This window comes from Apis dorsata, unplaced genomic scaffold (assembly GCF_000469605.1).
Source record: "Apis dorsata unplaced genomic scaffold, Apis dorsata 1.3 scaffold_5, whole genome shotgun sequence".
Lineage (NCBI taxonomy): Eukaryota > Metazoa > Arthropoda > Insecta > Hymenoptera > Apidae > Apis > Apis dorsata.
In genome coordinates this window covers 1,130,124-1,149,197 of record NW_006263308.1, presented here as the reverse complement: position 1 = coordinate 1,149,197, position 19,074 = coordinate 1,130,124, and the positions used below count along the sequence as shown (strand labels likewise).

At 29.3% G+C, this 19,074-nt stretch overlaps 3 protein-coding genes across 4 annotated transcripts in view; 1 reads left to right on the top strand and 2 right to left on the bottom strand.

Moving 5' to 3' along the window:
• Window positions 1–11,823, bottom strand: part of LOC102676991 (vacuolar protein sorting-associated protein 13D) — a 16,062-nt gene extending 4,239 nt beyond the window's left edge. For both annotated transcript variants that reach the window (XM_006607574.2, XM_006607575.2), the window contains exons 1-16: window positions 11,422–11,823; window positions 10,994–11,184; window positions 10,694–10,925; window positions 10,419–10,615; window positions 10,163–10,330; window positions 9,859–10,096; window positions 2,978–9,756; window positions 2,723–2,879; window positions 2,426–2,654; window positions 2,088–2,331; window positions 1,619–1,987; window positions 1,354–1,542; window positions 968–1,291; window positions 659–851; window positions 397–579; window positions 94–324 (exon numbers count right to left, since the gene is read on the bottom strand). In XM_006607574.2, the coding sequence (XP_006607637.1) occupies window positions 94–324; window positions 397–579; window positions 659–851; window positions 968–1,291; window positions 1,354–1,542; window positions 1,619–1,987; window positions 2,088–2,331; window positions 2,426–2,654; window positions 2,723–2,879; window positions 2,978–9,756; window positions 9,859–10,096; window positions 10,163–10,330; window positions 10,419–10,615; window positions 10,694–10,925; window positions 10,994–11,184; window positions 11,422–11,518 (10,021 nt within the window). In that variant the 5' untranslated portion in view covers window positions 11,519–11,823. The remainder of the gene's footprint in view (window positions 1–93; window positions 325–396; window positions 580–658; window positions 852–967; window positions 1,292–1,353; window positions 1,543–1,618; window positions 1,988–2,087; window positions 2,332–2,425; window positions 2,655–2,722; window positions 2,880–2,977; window positions 9,757–9,858; window positions 10,097–10,162; window positions 10,331–10,418; window positions 10,616–10,693; window positions 10,926–10,993; window positions 11,185–11,421) is intronic.
• Window positions 11,824–12,495: 672 nt separating this feature from the next.
• Window positions 12,496–15,385, bottom strand: LOC102676707 (dolichyl-diphosphooligosaccharide--protein glycosyltransferase 48 kDa subunit). The gene is made up of 4 exons (XM_006607572.2): window positions 15,064–15,385; window positions 14,554–14,806; window positions 13,176–13,802; window positions 12,496–13,097 (listed from the first exon to the last, which is right to left on the bottom strand). Exons 2-4 carry the CDS (start codon window positions 14,687–14,689, stop codon window positions 12,553–12,555), a joined length of 1,308 nt encoding a protein of 435 aa, XP_006607635.1. The 5' UTR covers window positions 14,690–14,806; window positions 15,064–15,385; the 3' UTR covers window positions 12,496–12,552.
• On the top strand, window positions 15,006–18,495 carry LOC102676845 (phospholipase A-2-activating protein). The gene is made up of 6 exons (XM_006607573.2): window positions 15,006–15,404; window positions 15,519–16,388; window positions 16,487–16,817; window positions 16,893–17,127; window positions 17,232–17,650; window positions 17,749–18,495. Exons 1-6 carry the CDS (start codon window positions 15,229–15,231, stop codon window positions 18,064–18,066), a joined length of 2,349 nt encoding a protein of 782 aa, XP_006607636.1. The 5' UTR covers window positions 15,006–15,228; the 3' UTR covers window positions 18,067–18,495.
• Window positions 18,496–19,074: the final 579 nt, after the last annotated feature.

Below are 19,074 nucleotides of genomic sequence, written 5' to 3'. Positions count from 1 at the left end.
AAATATAAAAAATTTAAATAAAAATGATATAGATGAATGAATATACATGACTAAAGAATAAGATTTAATATAAGATTTAATAATTGTTCAAACCTTCATGTAATCCCATGAATCCATCTTTCGATTGCACACACATATTTTTATGTGCACAACACAATCGTCCATCATCTGTGAATCGCCAAGTTTGTGTAGATCTCCTTCGGGGATCAGGTTTCCTTAAGGCAAGAGCACAATAAGTGAATGGTTGAGGTGCTGTGCCTGCTATATCTAATACTAATACTGTCTCTGGAACTTTTGAATGTTTATCTCTAGGTGGACTAGATCCTATTAATTTATAAAAAATTATTAAACTTTAAATTGCAAGAAATTGCAAGAAATTTAACAAAGTTATTATACCTTCATGTTGTAATTGACCATCTCCAGTCATTCTCCATAATTGAGATCTAGCTCCATATTGTTTTCTCCGCAAAGCAACCCAACCACCAGGACCAGCTTCTAAAACTAATCTCTGTGTTTCAACATCCAAAGGATCTAAACCACTTTCTCCTGTTCCCAGATCACAATCATTTTTAAAAGTTCCTGTTTTAAAAAGATCATGAAATATATGTATAAGATAAAAATATATATAATATATATTCTACAGAAAAATATAATTTACCCGTAAAAGCAATATAAATAAAATTTTCATAAGTCAGAACTCTGCCTTCTCCAAGTATATTTAAATCATATGTAGCTGTCACACCTCCTGGTGCAGTTAAAACCAAACCAGCAGATTGTATGGGTTCGTCTAATGCATATGGTACAGAGGAATGTGGTCTGACTGTCCATTGCAAGTTATCGTGTACAGTAACCTACAAAAATAATCTTGAAAATAATTTCTAATTAATTCAGTTACATTGACTTAGCAAATAATATCTAATGATAATGTAATTCAAAGCATATTTTATATAATTTTTTGATTAATCACCTGATTCACTACTAAAGGCACCTCTGAAAAATTGTCCACTCTTATAGGTGGTGGCATAGTATCTGCATCAGTGAATACTATAAAGTAGGTACTTTCTTGCAAAACCACGTCTACACGAAGAAAATACATTTTTCCCGTCGTATCCCTGATATTAATTGTTAATGAATAATTATCATCCAATTTAATACCACCTGACCATATACAATCTTTAACATCCATGATGCGAACACAAAACAATAAATCTTTATCAAGACGTGGCCAATGAAATGGCATATGACAGTCAGGCATGATTTTAATATATGTTGCTTGAGCATCTGGATGACTCTAAAAGTGAAAAGCAATGAGACAATACTCTAAAATAAAATCAATTTCCTATTATTACTTACAATTGTCGTGGTGAAACATTTTTGGGCTAATTCCAAAGTAGAACTCGATTTATTATGTAACTGATATCTAGGAGATAATGTGACTACAGTTGTGGCTCTGTATTTTCCTCTAGCTATTCTAGTAGCGACACTAATTAGATATACTATGTCAGGTCTACCATCACGTAAAGATATTCTAAGACGATGTACCTAAAGACATAATTCATTTATATTTTTCTTTTATATTTAACAATATTATATATTTAATACTTATATGTTTATGGACCTGTATTCCAGGTTGCAAATGAAAATGCTGAGACCATTGTGGAATTCCTTGAGGATGTACTGAAGTACCAATTCTCACTGATAAAGTTCTACTGGCTTCTTCATCACTAAAAGAAAATAACAAAGGAGCTACCATTCTGGCTTTTTCATTTTCTTCAAATTGTCCAGCTGCCTCCATACCAACTCCTTCTTGTCTGAACACCAATGGTAAACCAGTTTTATTTATAATCCAATATGGTGCAGTAATGTTAATTTGTACAGCAGATCCTTTTTCTATATTAACAGCTGCATGAAGATATAATATTCTTCCAGAAGAATCTGTTAGTCTTAAACGAGCAGTGAAAGAATTTGTATTTGATGGCAACAATATCTAAAAAACATAAATTTTAAATATTAATAATTTTTTTTAAATAATTTTAAAAATTTAAATAATTTTAAAAAAAAAATATTAAAAAAAGAATTTTATTTACTGTTCCTGATCCAGGATATCCATCTAGCTGTATAATGATTTCTAACTGTTCTTCAACATTTACAGAATGCAAATCTGCACTATCACCAGGCAGAATTCTCCCATTTTCTATACCAATTTCAAATAATAATTCATGAGGTAATAAATTAGTCAATGTAAGAGGAGCCATCAATGTTATAATATGTGCTGGCAACATTTGACTCATATCTAATGGATAATTATCTCTCATCATTGCTATACACATTCTATAAGACAAGCAATTTAGAAACATTTATTGATTAATAATTAATAATTTGTTGTAAATTGTAATTAATAATAATTGTATATTTTAAAACATACCTAAATATATTATTATGATTAGCTCTACATGTGATACGATTCTCTATAACTTCTAATGGCTTCTTTACTACAGTCCAATCAATTGTCTCAGTACAGTATTGAAACAAATTGTTCAAATTAATAGGTCTTAGACACATTTGTACACCAGTGTGCGTTAAGGGGACTGATATCGTAGATTGTGCAGGTACTTGAAGAATTCTGTCGCTAACAGACAAATTTAAAGGCAAATCTAAAAAAAAATGTGAAAATAGAAATTCAATTAATAATAATTAAATTCATTTTGTACATGCAACCTACATCCAAATTGATTTAAAGATTTCTCCATTTTGATTTCTACTGTGTGTTTTAATTTATTAAATATTTGTAAAGCTGATCTAACAGTTACTAATTTTCTAGCTGATCCTTCTAATTCAACAGCAAATACTATTCTAGCCTTTGGCATTAGCATCTGAAACTGAAAAGAGTTATTTAGATATAAATGCAATTTATATCTAACAGTTAGATAACATGCAACAATTTATTACAAATAATAAAATAAAAAACTTTACATACCAATGTTGTATCTATTTGTATTCCAGTGATATTTGTACTTGCATGACGAAAATATATTCCAACACGATCAACTGTAACAGGATCTACAGGTCTCCATCCATCCACCAATACTGTGATCTGATGTCGTCTGATAGTATGTGTGGCATGATGTCTTAATTTACCTCTTCCTTCAAAAGTAAATGGAACAGTTTCACCTGGAGGAACTTCAAGCCATGTATCATCTTTCTTAAAGTTATTTTTAGCTTTGAAATTTTGTCCTAAATTTTTGGTATCATCTGCAGCAGCAATAATCGTTTTAAACCATAATTTACAACCTGTTTCATTTTTTAATGCAAAGGGAATGAAAGGCATTCGACGCTTATATGCTTGTCCATTACTTGGCTTATTCACATTAATATCCTTATTGGAAATTAAATAGAAATCCTGCATCCAATTGTTTTTAACCAATTCTATTAATTCTATCAATGTTGAAGTTATATTAACATCAACAGAATCTTGAGAATCAATAGACATTTGTAATCTCTTTGCATTAAGAGAATTAGTTAATATCTGCTCCCATTGGATAGTAGCACACCAAGGTTCAATAAAAGGTTCCCAACCACTGAGTACTCTGTTATAATAATCAATATTAAAAGTAGCAGATATTAAACCAGGTCCTATGCGTTGTTGTCTTAAATTGAGATCCAGTAAAGAAATCTCCAACAATGGTACATCAGCATCTCTACAATCATCTATGATACATATTCTTGCACAAGATGTTTGTAATTCAATAACGTGAAAAACAGATTCGTTATTTGTATTAATATCTGAATAAGGTACTGCATGTTGTGTTAACCACAAAGCTGCTTCATCTAATTGACCTTTACAGAGATTCAAAGCAGCTCTACAGTCAGCATTGGTAAATCCAAGAGCCATCAACTTCTGTACTTGTTTTTCAATAGGTGTCAATACTTCACTGGAACGCTGTTTAGCTACTAAAGTCTGTTTTGGTAAAGAACTGAGCATTCTGGAAAACATGGTCACATCATGGTAACTTAATCTTACACATAAAGGTTGTAACTGTATTTCTAAACATTTATCTAATGTTAGATCCAAACTAGCTCCAACAGGATCTATTATAGATAATGCAGTCTCTTCTTCTAATCCTAAAATACAAGAAAACAATTCGCAATGAGAGAGATTACAAGAAAGAGGTTTTTCACCTTCTTGTGGTACAGATCTATAAGAAAGAACAGCTGTATTTTTCAGAATAACAGCATTTGTATCACGAATTGATGTATTTTCTACAATAACTAATTCTGAATCAGTAATATTGATTTTTAATTCAAATGGAGTTACACTTAAAGTGTTATTCTCATTTTCTTGATTGTTTTCAGTATTTATTTGTACAATTCCAAGAATGGGTTCTGGTTCAATAGAATTCAACATTAAAAAATCTCTTACAGCCTCCCACCAATCTAAAATAGCAGTTAAACGCATGCTATGAACTAAAATAGTTGTAGCTGCATTTGTTTTACGTCTTCTATGGTGTACTTCAGCTTGGACACGATTTTCATTTTTAGAATTTCTTAGAGGCTGTAAAATACTTGTGAAAACATTAGATTGTTTGTTAGTAGGTTCATCCTGAAATCTCATATCCATAATTAATATTTCTTGAGATACTAAGTCAATATCTTGTGATCCATCACTCAATGAATCTAATGTCAGCCTGGATTTTATGAAATTAACACAAGCTAAAGCTGCAATATTATGATTTGGATGCAGTTTTACAGTAACATTTACTAATTCCAAAGTTATGCATGATTTTTTCCAAATTTTCTCCTTATTATCCAGATTAACTATGGAATATTCAACAGTTTCGTTTAGATCTTGCATAAACTGACGCAAATCATCCAAATTTTCTCCGATGTTATAAGAAAGTAAACCTCGAATCAGCATGTATTGAGCAGGATCCAAAGCACAATCCATCGTAGATAGTGTTCCATGAATGCTCAAATCAGGAATCTCTCTACTAATATAAATATCTAAATTTCTTTCAATGCGTAATTTCAAATGGCACATTTCAGTAAGCAAAGATGATCCAAGTTTCTTAATATGAAAACCTCCAATAATTATAGTATCCATATCGTTATCTTGATCATCACATTTTACTCGTTTAGCTGCATAAATATCCATATTAACTAATTCAAGAAGCATTATATCTAACATGCATTGATTTATTATTTCTGAAACTTCAAATCTATTATAAGCGGTAAGCTCTCCCAAATCCAATAATATCATTTCGTCTGATCTGGAACTAACTGGCAATAGAATTACTGGTGCACCAGCTTTTAGTTCTAAGGACAATCTCATGCTTCTTTTGTTGGTATCAATTATAGCTCCAACTCCAGCTCTCAAATTAGCCATAATAGTCCAAAGTTGAGAAAAATGACTAAAGAATGCTTGAAGTTCTGCTATAAATCTTTGAGTGTGTACATAATGTACTGCAGACATTTCTAATTTTAATTGAGCATCGTAAGGTCGTTTTTCAGAATCTACATAACTAGAATATTGAAAATTCAGAGCTTTTCTACCAGATGAAAGAAATCTTTCTCTATAAAATCTTCCATGAGGTGTTAAGTCTAATAAAGACATTGATCCCAAAGATCCTGATACTTTTGTCTTTCCATTTGCTTTCAAAATATGCATATTAGCATTGGATACATTAGCTTTAGCAATTTCTTTTTCAGATTGTATCAAAACTAATGTTAGAGATCTAACTTCTATTTCAGTTTCTGAACGCAAAGGCAAATTATCTGTTTTATCCAATTGATCTATGTCAATAGAAGCCTGGTGCATAGTAACTTTTGGATTAATTCCTGAGGGACCAGCAAATCCAAAAAAATCAAATACCACCATCCAGGATTCAACATTGATGATTAAATCCAGGCAACTAAAATCGACAGTGACAATTTTTTGATGAAATTGATCTTTCATTGATTGATGACAATCTGGTTCAATTATAGTAATGCTCATTAATACCAAATTCTCTTCAGTGGTCGATGCACCGGGTGATGGAGGTGGAGTATTTGGAGTGTTTGCTAAAGAAATTGGTTTCCTACGCCAATGGGCAGGAATTGTTCCATACAGAGTATCAGTTTCCAATCTGTCAGGTAAACTTCCACGTCCAAATTCGCTTCTAATTTGTTGTACAAACGCAAAATTAGGACAGGATTTAGAAACACCAGCTGGAAGTTTAGCACGAGTTGGCGCTGAAGACTGCATCATACATCGATGTCTCGAGCCAATAGGACACAAAAGATCTTCCATAAGAAGAGATCGTAATGCAACTTGGATTGTAGATTCATTTTTTTGTAATTTCTCATATTTTACTACGAAATCTCTCATGGATAATTCAACTAGAGGCTGTTCCTGAAGACCTTGTTTCAGTTCTACACCTAAAGTTGGTAATTCAAATAGAACTTTAATAGAGAGATCGAGTTTTTCAGAATAATTTGATACTTTGCTCATTGTTTCAGATTTCTGAACAATTGGTATTGTAACTGGCATGGAAAAAAGTCTATTTGTAGTATCTAGTAATTGTTCATACTGTTCTCGAGACAAAGATACTTTCAGTGGCGTCATCACGATTCCATGGACTTGCACAACTGGATTGTTAGAAAATTCATTATCAAGCAAGAAACTAGGACTTTGTGCTAATGTATTCTCCTTTTCAACCACAATTTTTAAAATAGTATCATGTAAAATTGGTTTGCCTGATTCTTTACAGCAATAAATTTCTTCGGCTCTTAAAGGAAGATTGTTATGAATTTGTCCAATATTGGCAGATATCTCTAATGAGTATAAATTCATTTCCCTAACTTCCAGAGTTAATTTATGTTTTGCCATGGAAGTTGAGTGAGGTTCATGTTGTAAAGACATAGTACCAAGATGTGCAACAAAAACTTGTCTACTATGAGATGAACGTGGAATTACTAAAACGGGACTATTTAATAGGATATCTAATTTTAAAGATAAGCTTCCTGAATTTTCTAAGTCCATGGACAAACTTGGTAAACGTCTACGAGGTGGAATAGACCAATCTTCTGCATTGACCAGACCTATGGCCATATCTGTGGCAGCTGCACTGATTTGTCTTGCAAGATTACTTAAATATTGTTTGAATTCATCGGCACAGGAACGTAATTCTGATAATAAATGAGGAGCGTGAGTATACCAAACACTACCTATACGGATGGTTAAATCTATTAAAGTTTCCATTCCGTCATGTTGCTGTGTATTTAATTTGGAACATCTATTGGCTGAGAACCGTAAAGCTTCTGGCTGATCAGGAAAACCAGTGAAATATTCCAATGAATGTTGAGATGGCTCAGCTATTGGATCTCTTCCAACACTAACGATTCTTTGATGTGTTTTACCAGTTAATGTTTGATCCAAAATCTGTAAGCCTCCAAGTGAACCAGAAATGGAAGCGTTTATCGCCAAGGTAGCTTGTATACGAGCATCACACATTGTAGCTGTGGCAATTTTCTGACCCACTAAATGATTATCCTGCATCACTGCTCTTAAAAGAAGTACATTTAATCTATGAAAATCAAAAGTTATTTCTGTTCTAGTCGAAATTTTTAGCTCTATGGTTTGATTAGAAAAAGACTCTTGTTTCTCAATATATCCTGCCTTTATTTTACGAGAAGGAAATATTCTTTTAAAAAATCCCATAAGTTCTACTATGGTTTCTTGATTGGCAATAATATCCAAGTTATTAAATTGAATATTGGCTACTCTTAGAGTTTCTAATGTATCATATACCAGAGTCAATTCAATTACAATCAGAGCTTCAGAATCCATTTTATCCAGTTCAATTAAAGAATTATTTCTGGGAGATTGAGCATTTTTTGCTTTGCTTGCTAGATTAGATAAAGCATTAGTCAAAGCAATTGGAGAAGTTAATCTTCTTGGCATATTAAGATCAGGAGAACCAGGAGAGACTGGAGAGACAGGAGATGTTGGTTCTGAATCTCTTAAACTTCCAGAAATACTATCCATTCCTACATGCTTATGACTAGCCACTAATAATTCAAAATCAGGACCAAATTCTTGAAGAGCATCAACAAGAAGTAAACCATGAACAGATAGAGAGATACTAATGTCTGCAGTTCTTTTACTGAAAGCAGCACGAACTCCAGAGACTTGTAATTCTGCTACACTACGTCCTCTAGATTGCAATTCAAAAGTCATTTGATCAATGATAAATTGTACCATCATTGCATAACTTAAAGATTTATCTAAATTATCTTCTTTTTTAGGACTCTCTGGTTCCATACTAATTACATCAGTTTGAGAAATACCAGTGGATTTCGTAAAATTAGATAATAAATTATATATCAGTCTAATTGCTTCCACTTTTTGTTCATTAACATGTACCACTAATCTTGGTAGATTTCCAGATGCAGTTACAGATGGTAAATTCGGATCAGAAGAAGCGAACACTCTTCGTTCAATTTGTAAGGATATATTAAAACGCTCCAAAACATGTAAGCTGGACATCCCTCTAGTTCGTACATGCTTCCAATTGTCTTTTACTTTTCCTACAAGAATTTGCAAATCTACTAAGTCAATAGAATAATGATCATACAACTTCTGATGCAATGCTACTTCAGAAATAGCTTGGAAGTCTTGTACGGAACCATTTTCTTGACTTCCAGGTGGTGTAGAGCAAGGTGTCTCAAATCTTTCGTCTTCGTCGTCGCTATTAAGTTCAGAAGAATTAGATTTAATAATTACTTCATTATTTTGTACATTATTTGATAAATGAAGCTTTCCAAAATCTACGACGACTACTGCAGCATTGGAATCGATAAAATTTTCAACTAATAAAATTTGTGGTGCAGATATATTAAACTGTAAATCCCAGGAAGAACGATACACCAAATCTCCGTCTAAAATCTGTTCCCAGTTTTTGATGAGCTGTCTTCGAGTTCGACGTTTCATTGCTTGAAATCTTTGATTGGAAGATGATCTATGAGGTTTGCATATGAAATCTATAAGCCAATGTATTACTGTAGGATTATAAACTACATCCAAAGACTTAGAGTTCACCTGCAGCAAATGATCAGCATTTAAGTGCAATGGTCTTTTTTCATAAGTCATTTCAAAGAGATATTGAGGTAATTGAGTAGTTAACTTCTCTGCAGAACTTCGTATCCTTGAGTTTATTGTAGGAATCATTTGAGGTTGTATCAAAATAGGAAAAGTGGAATTTTCTGTGAGATAATCATGAAGATATAATGCTCCCAAACTGATGAAAAATTTATGAGATCCATACCTGGGTCTCGAATCATAACTCAAATTTACTCGTTCGAACTGGAGTTCTATTATTGCTTTCGTATTCTCACCATTATTTTTCATAGTACAAAGAGAAAAAGTGCCTTTAGACAAAGTAAAATTAAACTGTCCAAATACTGTATCTCGACGTAGTAAAGTGTCATCATCTATAGTATCTGCCAAAACATCCAAAAGTTCACCATCAAATGTAGAAGATGTGCTCTGAGTATTTGTATTTGAAGTTTTTGAATACCATCCCCACCATTGTGGAAACCATTGTTCCAACATTCCTCTAGGTTGAGGCACATTTACATTAGGATTTTGAAGTATTTTTGGTGGTTTAATCCTTTGCATTGCTATTTCTCTTAATATTCTCAATTCATCAAAACTTCGTTCTTGTTCTATCTTTTCTTTAAACTGTTTGATATCTGGAGATAAAACATTAGTTGGTGTTCCTACAAAATGATACTGTTAATATCAAAAAATAATAACATAATAACTTATATAATTTTTAATATATTTAATAATTTTTAATATATTTAATTTTTAATATATACCTAGCAATTTAGCGTAATTCTCCACATATAAAATATTTTCTTTGCCTTTTTGAAGAATATCTTTCCATGATAGTTTAGGTTTCAAAGCATCTTTGCCAATATGACATCTTACTGCATATTTCCACCATTCTTTTGGTGCAGTAGATACGTTAACTATTGGACGACAGCATCTCTGTTGCTTACGACGCTCTATATCTTTCAAACCTTTTATGCATTTAACTATTTGATCATATTGTATCTGAAGAAAAATAACTTATTATTACAGATTTTAAAAATCAGATTTATATATAAATTTTAAACTTACATCAGTAAGACATAGTGGAACATCGTCTAATAAAAGATCGACGACCATTCTAGGTTTATTTGTAGATCTTAATGGTCGTTCAGATCTATCCCTTTTAACATGAGCTCTTGCATTAACAGGCAATAAAATGAGATTTTTTATTATATTTTTTGGTTCACTCATTGCAATCTAAAAATAAAATCAATTTCAAAATTAATAACTAATTTATTTTAATATTTAAATTAAAGAAAATATATATAAAAATGTATATATATACAGCTAAATCACCAAGATTGAGAAAACCAAGAAATTCGTCTTTTTTCAAATGATTCCAATAAATAGAAAGCCTGTCAAGTTCCATGAGCTTGAAAGAAGCATCTGTGAGATTCCAGGAAGTAGAACCAGGTATCCAACTAGCATCGCAACTTTGTGCAGTTAAAGCTCCAATAGTTACACCAAGTGCAATGCCAGTATCTATTTATTAAAATTATTTTTAAATAATATATCTTTTTTTTTATTTTATTAAATAATTTTATTAAATAATTTGCTTACTATCTGGCAATGTTACTCCATCTTCATATCTTATGTGAACATCTTTAATATTAAGTTGTAAATTTTCAATAATATTAGTAATTAAGGATGTACCATAATTCACCCAAGAACTATAACTAGTAGCATAATAACCAGGATCTCGTTCTGTATCTGCTCTCCATCTTGCTTCTAATGAATCTAATCGACTTAATTTGTATTCTAAAATTGCTTGTTCCTCTGCTTCACTATCAAACTGTAAACATACTTATTTATAATATATGAAACAAAAAATATTAAAAGAGAATAATAATTTATAAATACCTCATTCAAACTAATTGGTCCAGCTACTAGATATAACTGTTCTATCACTATGACCCATGAAGCTGTTCTTATTTGACGAACTGGTACTTGCAATCTTATTTTACCAATAAATCCTGCTTTTATTTCTACTGGTAATCCAATATGACGTAAGGCTTCTTTCTTTAATGGTAAATTTTCCAATTCAACTTCACCTAAAATACAACAGTTTTTTTTTAAATAAAAATTTCACGAAAATTTAATTTAAAATTAAATTCGAATAATATTTAATAAATAATAAAATAATAAATAAATAATAAAATCTATAAATAAAACAAAAAATAATTCAAATTATCAATGAAATGATATTTTTAATTTTATTAAAAATATTTTTAATAAAAATTTATTCTTAAGTCTCATTAATATGACTGAAAAGAAAAATATAACCTTACCAGACAATAAAGCGATGCTCAATTGGTCAGTATTTAAATTTTCAACATATTTTCCGAGGTAATTATTTAATACCCAAGCAACAAGTCCTTCCAACATTTTGAAAGATTGAACAATTTTTTAACTATAAGAATAAGCTTATATACAGAAACAGGCATAAGTATAATTTGTATAGGTTATGTTCATCGAGTTTTATTCAAATTTTCAAAACTCACGATGTAACAGCAATTAAAAGATCGTACGATCGACAAGGTATACCTTCTTTCACATAAAAAAAACATTTTTCACATTCAATCTTTATTTTACGATAAAAATTATAAGATCAATTAACAATGCGAGTCATACCAAACAATCCTCATCGATCGTTGAATACCATCGTGCCAAATGTTAGTTTCAACATCACGAAAAAAACTTTGAAATTAATAAAATTTTTTTTTATAATGTAAAATTAAACAATGAATTATACTAATATCAAATTGAAACTTCGAAATTCTTTTAATGAAAATTGTTTAAATTAGTTAAAATTTTAACAAAGAAATTATTAATTATAATAATTGAAATTGAATAAAATTTTTGAATATAGAATTGAAAAAATAATTATTATATTATATTTATATTATTATTTATATATTTTTCATGCAATTTGTATAATTACTTAATGCTTACTATTTTTAACTTAATTCCTAATGAATGAAAATTATCTATTATGTGCTAAATTTATTGTATATTTGTAACATATATTTTTTACATGTATATTTATAAATAAAAAGAAAAAGACTTATTTCTACAATTTTTTTTTTTGTTTCATTTATTATAAGAGATATAAAAACACGTTTCAAAATTATTTATTTGTACCAAAAACAGTATGCAACTTTTATACAATTTTAATCTTAACTTTAATTTTTTCATCATTTCTTTTGTTTTCTAATATTTTATTAAATAAATATAAATCTGTTATTATATATTTAGATATAATTTGGATTTTTTTTATTAATTTAACTTAAACATATTTTGTTAATAGATTTGAGTAAGCATCTATTTATTCTTTTTATGAAATAATGTATTTTAAAATTTTATAATGAAATAATGTATTTATATAATTAATAAATTAATATGTTTTTTTAATAATAAATTTATTCAAACTTCGGTTTTGTATCTTCTTTATAATATAGGAATGCCAAAGAGAATAAAAATACTCCACCCATCATCGAAAAAGCACTTATGTAATAGGGAAATGCACTAGGTATAAAACGTTCATATTGAGTGTGTTGAAGAGGACGGACAGATACTTGAGTGGTACTGTATAAATGCGTTAAACCAATACGAGTATAATCTACTTTGAATTGATAAACACCATACACATCAGGAATTTTAAATCTTGCTTCATATCGGCCATTACCTACAGGTTTCATAGTCATACGAATAAAAGGATCTATTCTAACAAATTCTAATTGTAGATCATTGGTTTCATAAGGAATCCATTTATCTCCTGCTAATTTCTGAACATCAATAGAATAAACTACATCATCCATAATTGTATAAGCTGCTGGAGGTTCAGATTCTCCTACTCTATGGTGATGAGCAGAGGAAACACGTATCACACCATTTTCCTTGAACACCCAGCGAGCAATCATTGTTGCTACGGCTTCATTTCCAGATTTTAAATATTTTTGACCACCTGTATATTTTAATATTATAAAAAAAATGTTTAATAATTTAAAAAATTTGTGATATTTTTTTATGATACCAAGCTTACCTTGAGCTTTCTGAATAGGACTAGTAAAAGCTTCATCACTAAAAAAATACAAAGAACCAGAAAATACTACTCTGGCATTATTTCTAGCTTGCAAAGCTGTAATTAATAATGTATTTTTGCCTACTGCATGAGGATACTCTTTTATAGAATTCTGTGGATTATATGAATATGCTGAACTAGATGCTGTTAATAAACGTAAAATTAAAGGATTTTCTGTATCTGCAATCAATCCAGTTCCTTGGTAAAGTAAAGAATTTATGTTTTTACTTCCAACAATTGCAGGAGCATCTATCAAATTAGCAGGATCTGCTACTATTTTTGTATGATAACCATTATCAGAAACATCATAGTTTAAATGATCAATGACTGCAGAACCTTCTTCATCAATTTCAAAACCACATTCTGATGCTAATTCATGTAGAGCATCTCCTGATTGAGATGAACCAGCAACTAAGACATTACCACCACCATCAATAAAATCTGTTATTGTTTCAACACTTAATGCTCCTCCAAATTCTTCTACAGAAGGAGCAAATATTATTAAATGTTGATATAAATATTCTCCATATTTAGAAAGCTGCAGATTAGCATCATCTGCTAATTTAAATGTTAATATATATCCATTATCTATAAGAAAATTGAAAACATCATTAACCAATATATACATTTTTATAAATTACATTACAATTAATATATTACAATATTATCAAGTATAAACAATCATAACTCGAAAAACATATGAAACAATTGATAATAATTAATTATTTTATTAGATAAAAGAAATTTTCAATCAATTTTCCACTATATGTTTTTAAAAAATATTTTTAATTAAATGTAATTAAAATTTAATTAACATTAATATGAATATTGCAAATGAAAAAAGCAATATAAATGTTTTTTTTATTTTATTATTATTATTTTATCTATATTATCTATCTTATTATTTATCTATAAATTTTTATTAATAATTTTATTTATTAATAATTTCTATTAATTAACTATAGATAATTAAATAATAAGATAATAAAATAATACATTTTTATTATTTATTTATAGAATTGTGAAATTAACATATTTAAAAGTATACAGCTATATATATCTTCATTTTATAGGTATTTCATTTATTCAATAATATAACAGTTTCAATGTAATTTATATTAAAATCTTTTGCAATAAGTTATATTTATTCATTGTACTGTAATTTTTTCATTTACAAGTCTATTTTATATTTAATATTAGTTAAAATCTTAATTAATATTATTAAAATTTTTTTAATATTAATTTCTGAACATATAATGAAAAATTTAATTTTTCTAATTGATTTTGATTCTGAATTTATCAGTAACTTTTGCAGTATTGAAGTTGAATATTTACATACCTTGCAAAGTCTTAAAAAATATGGAGTGCGTTTCTCTTATAGCTAAATTATCTAACAAAACAAGTGTCGGTCCTCCAGCATTCACTATTCCAAATATCGTAACAAAATAGAGAAATTTATTTATAAATTTCATCATGTATTAAACGTAATATTCTTCCACGAGACCGGTTTTCCTATCTTAAAGTAGCGGGTTCACATACAACACGTAACCAAACGGAAGTTGTTCACTTTACGGAAATGACATGCTTCAACTCTATGAATCAAATTTACCATATACTATCGATATTTGATTAAAGTTTTTTATAAAGTAAAAAAAAAGATAAAGAGATATTATCTTTAGTGCATTGATATTTTGATTATATATTTATAAAAATGATCAATTAATTCAAATTGTATGACATTATATAATACAGAATTATTTTTAAGCTATGATTCTTTATAAAATAGTCTTGAATTTCAAACAATCATATTAGGTTAATGACATTGACAAAAAGACAAAAATTTGTTTACATTTACAAAAATGATTTAAGTAATAGTTTCTTATAATATCATGCGAATATAGTGATTATTGTTACGCATGCTCGAACGCGTTTTAAATGTCAAAACCGTGCGAATTTATCTACATTTATTTGCATCGAGAATCGCTAAGATTTTCCTGACAGTTTCGCATAAGTTATGTCCTTGTTGCGTGCCTCGCACGATTATCAGAGTGGTATGGCTAAACCGTATTACAAATTAAGAACTTCTCTTTTCGGACACACATCCGACGTGAGAGCTGTAGCAACCTTCGCCGACGGAACTATAGTTTCTACTTCCCGGGATGAAACTGCACGTATTTGGAAATCATGCGGGTATTTAACCTATTCGAGAATTGTATTAAAATTAAAAAAAAAATTCTTCATTTATTCTATATTTATAAGTTATATATTTTACACGATTTTAAAAGCGATATTATCATTTTACAGAAATGATAAAGATTATGAGCACACTGCAACTTTAAAAGGACATTCAAATTTTGTCACCTCTGTATGTGTTATAAATCCCTCTGAGCAAAATCCTACAGGTTTTATTATTACTGGTAGTCATGATAAGACTATACGAATTTATATTTCGGACCAAGCAGAGCCCATAAACATTATAAAAAGTCATCAGGATACTGTTTGCAAATTGACAACTGGTACAAAGGAAGGAACATTCTTATCAAGTTCCTGGGATATGAGTGCTAAATTGTGGAATTTAAGTGATTTAAGTAAACCACAATTAAATTTACTGGGTCATACAGCTGCTGTATGGTGTGTGGCAGATTTGTTGAGTGGATATATTATAACTGGATCTGCAGATAAACTGGTTATAATATGGACAAGCGATGGTTCCATACATCATAAATTGATTGGGCATACTGATTGTGTTCGTGATATATCTGCAATAAGTAGTAATGAATTTTTAACTTGTGCTAATGATGCCACTGTACGTCATTGGAATGTGTCCCTTGGAACTTGCTTAGGAACTTATTGTGGACATGAAAATTATATCTATAGCATTTTAGCTTTAGAAAATGGTACAAGCATATTTACTTGTAGTGAAGATCGGACACTTAGGATATGGCATAATAGTGAACTAAGTCAAACTATTACTTTGCCCACTCAATCTGTATGGTGTTTGGCTTTACTTCCTAATGGTGATGTAGTTGCTGGAAGCTCTGATGGAGTTGTCAGGATATTTTCATGTAATCCTGAACGCTATGCAGATTCAGAGACATTGCAAGAATTTGAACAGCAAGTAGCTAGTGTTAAACTTAATGCTCAACAAGAATTAGGTGGGATCAAAGTTAAGGAGTAAGTCAAATAGTTAAGAATTTAAATTATAATAGTATATAAGAATTAAATTATAAATAATAAGTTATAAATAATTTTAATTAACTTAATTGTAACAGTTTACCAGATGCCAAAGCTTTGCTGCAACCTGGACAGAGAGATGGTCAAACTAAAATAATTAATGATGGAGATGCTATAAGAGCCTATAGTTGGTCACAAAATGAGCAAAGATGGATAAAAATTGGAAATGTTATGGGTGCATCAGGTGGTAGTGTAGCTACATCTGGGAAACAGCTTTATAATGGCATAGAGTATGATTATGTGTTTTCAGTGGATATACAAGATGGTATTCCTCCATTAAAATTACCTTATAATAATGATCAGGATCCTTGGCATGTTGCCCAGAAGTTCCTTCATGATAATGGTCTTAGTCAATTATTTCTAGATCAGGTATAAAACTTGAAAATTAAATATTTATTTTTTAATGACAAATAAATTTTATGGCAATTTTATTTTTATTTATAGGTTGCAAATTTTATAATAAAAAATTCTGAATCTGCACCAGTTTTGAAAACTGATGCTCAATATGCTGATCCTTTCACAGGAGGCAGTAGGTACATTCCACAGTCGACAACAAATACAGCTTCGCACGAATTCACGAGATCAACAGCATCAAATTCTTCAGACGCATCTGTACCTTCTTATATACCTCATACAAAATATTTGAAATTGGAACAAGCTAATCTTTCTCAAATTTTAGGTATTCATATTTTTTATTGCTCTTATTTTTTAAATATTGTATTTATAATAGTAAAATTAATTAACGAATTGTTTAAAATATTTATTTAAAATATTTTTTTGTAGAAAAGATAAAAGAATTAAATACTAAACAAAATGATCCTTTTAAAGTACCAAATGATAAATTGGAATCTTTGGTGAAACTTGCTGGTGATCAAGCTTCTGAGCAATTAAAAACTGATGCTTTAAGTACTTTGAAAATACTTTTAAACTGGTCAGATGATATATTATTTCCTGTGCTTGACATTACTAGGCTTGCAGTACTTTGCAGAGAAGTCAATGATGTATTATGTACAGAAGAACTCTTGCAAATTGTAAAAAAGCACATCAAACCTGATGCACTTCCTTCTAATCAAATGCTCACTTTCCGCTTACTGGCAAATATGTTCAGTCACGAGAAAGGTGAAAAACTATGTCTTAATTGCAAAGATGAAATACTAAAGCTTTTATCAGAGTTAGAATCCCTTACAAATAAAAATAACCAGGTATGAATAATAAATAAAAAAAATATATATATATCATTTAAAAGTTTGAAAGTATGAATTGAAATAATTGATACAAAATTGCATTTACATATTTCTAGGTAGCAATTTCAACTTATATATTGAATTTAACTGTAGCTCTGAATAAATACAATGATACCCTTGGTAAAATAGAATGTCTGAATGCAATGTTCTCATTATTACCACGTCTCAATGAATCTGAAGCAGTATTCAGAACTCTTGTTGCATTAGGAACGCTTTTGAGTACGACATCAAATTCAGAAGATCGAAATAATTTAATAAAAGCAGTACGACAATCAGAAGTTGCATTGAATATACTTTATACTATATCAGAAACTACAATTCCAACAGATAAGCTGGCAAATTGTTCAAAACAGATAATCAGTTTAATTATTTAAATATATAAAATATAAAAAAAAATTGGAAAAAACAATGGAACTCAAGACTCAAACTATAAAGTGTTGTAATTAACGAACATATTCACCAATATTGCGTTAAATAGGTTTCTTATATTTTTTGCAATCTGATGGTTTAAACATTATAATTATCTCATTGCTAATAAAAGTACATTTTGCCATAATTGAGAAATAATCTTTGTTTATCAAAAAAACATGTACATTTCTTTTTATCCTTTTCCTTTTATATGTAAAGATCAGTTGCTTTAGTTTCAATTTAGATAAGATAATCTGTGTATTTTAAAATGAAAATTAATTAAAATATATGTACAACAATGAATATAAAATAATAATTTATGTAATATACATGTAATGTAATTAAATCTTTCGAGCACTTGCCCGACAAACATACAACAGACAACAAGTGTAATAGTAGAATATTATTATTACATTAACGTCAAATATACACACATATATGTATATATTTATATATATAAATATATATATATATATATATGTATACCAATTCACTCTCACGAGTAAGTCAAGAGTCGGTCAAGTAACCAGATTTTGTAGTTAATTACAATGAAAAATAATAACATTCACTGTGTACATTCATTAACTTCAATTATCTTCGATGAACAATACATACATGAAAGATAATTATTTTATTCTTTGTTTTTTTTTTTTAATAGTATCATCAGGTCATTTGTGGCTCGTGGGAATGTGAATATGTAATTTCTGTTTTCTTTTTTCTTTCTTTGCTTTTTTTTTACAAAAATAATTTGAAATATATAATCTGAGATCTGTAAGATAATAGAAACAGTGTTGGATCGTACAATTAAGAATTTTTTAGTGTATTTCAAATTGCTATACATTATCATATGTATGTCTATGATTAATTAGTTTCTTTTTCTTTTCATTTTGTACCAACGCTGAAGATCAAAACCATATATAATTACTATGAAGAATTTTTTTGTAAGAATTTTGAAATATATGAATATGATTTAT

Bases quoted from the DNA above. Each gene is read 5' to 3' on its own strand.
- LOC102676707 (XM_006607572.2), bottom strand. From the start codon at position 14,689: ATGATGAAATTTATAAATAAATTTCTCTATTTTGTTACGATATTTGGA. The intron at 13,803-14,553 runs GTATGTAAATAT...ATTTTCTTATAG, and splicing joins ATTTTTTAAGACTTTGCAAG to ATAATGGATATATATTAACA. The intron at 13,098-13,175 runs GTAAGCTTGGTA...TAAAATATACAG, and splicing joins TCCTATTCAGAAAGCTCAAG to GTGGTCAAAAATATTTAAAA.
- LOC102676845 (XM_006607573.2), top strand. From the start codon at position 15,229: ATGTCCTTGTTGCGTGCCTCGCACGATTATCAGAGTGGTATGGCTAAA. The intron at 15,405-15,518 runs GTATTTAACCTA...ATCATTTTACAG, and splicing joins CGTATTTGGAAATCATGCGG to AAATGATAAAGATTATGAGC. The intron at 17,651-17,748 runs GTATGAATAATA...ACATATTTCTAG, and splicing joins TTACAAATAAAAATAACCAG to GTAGCAATTTCAACTTATAT.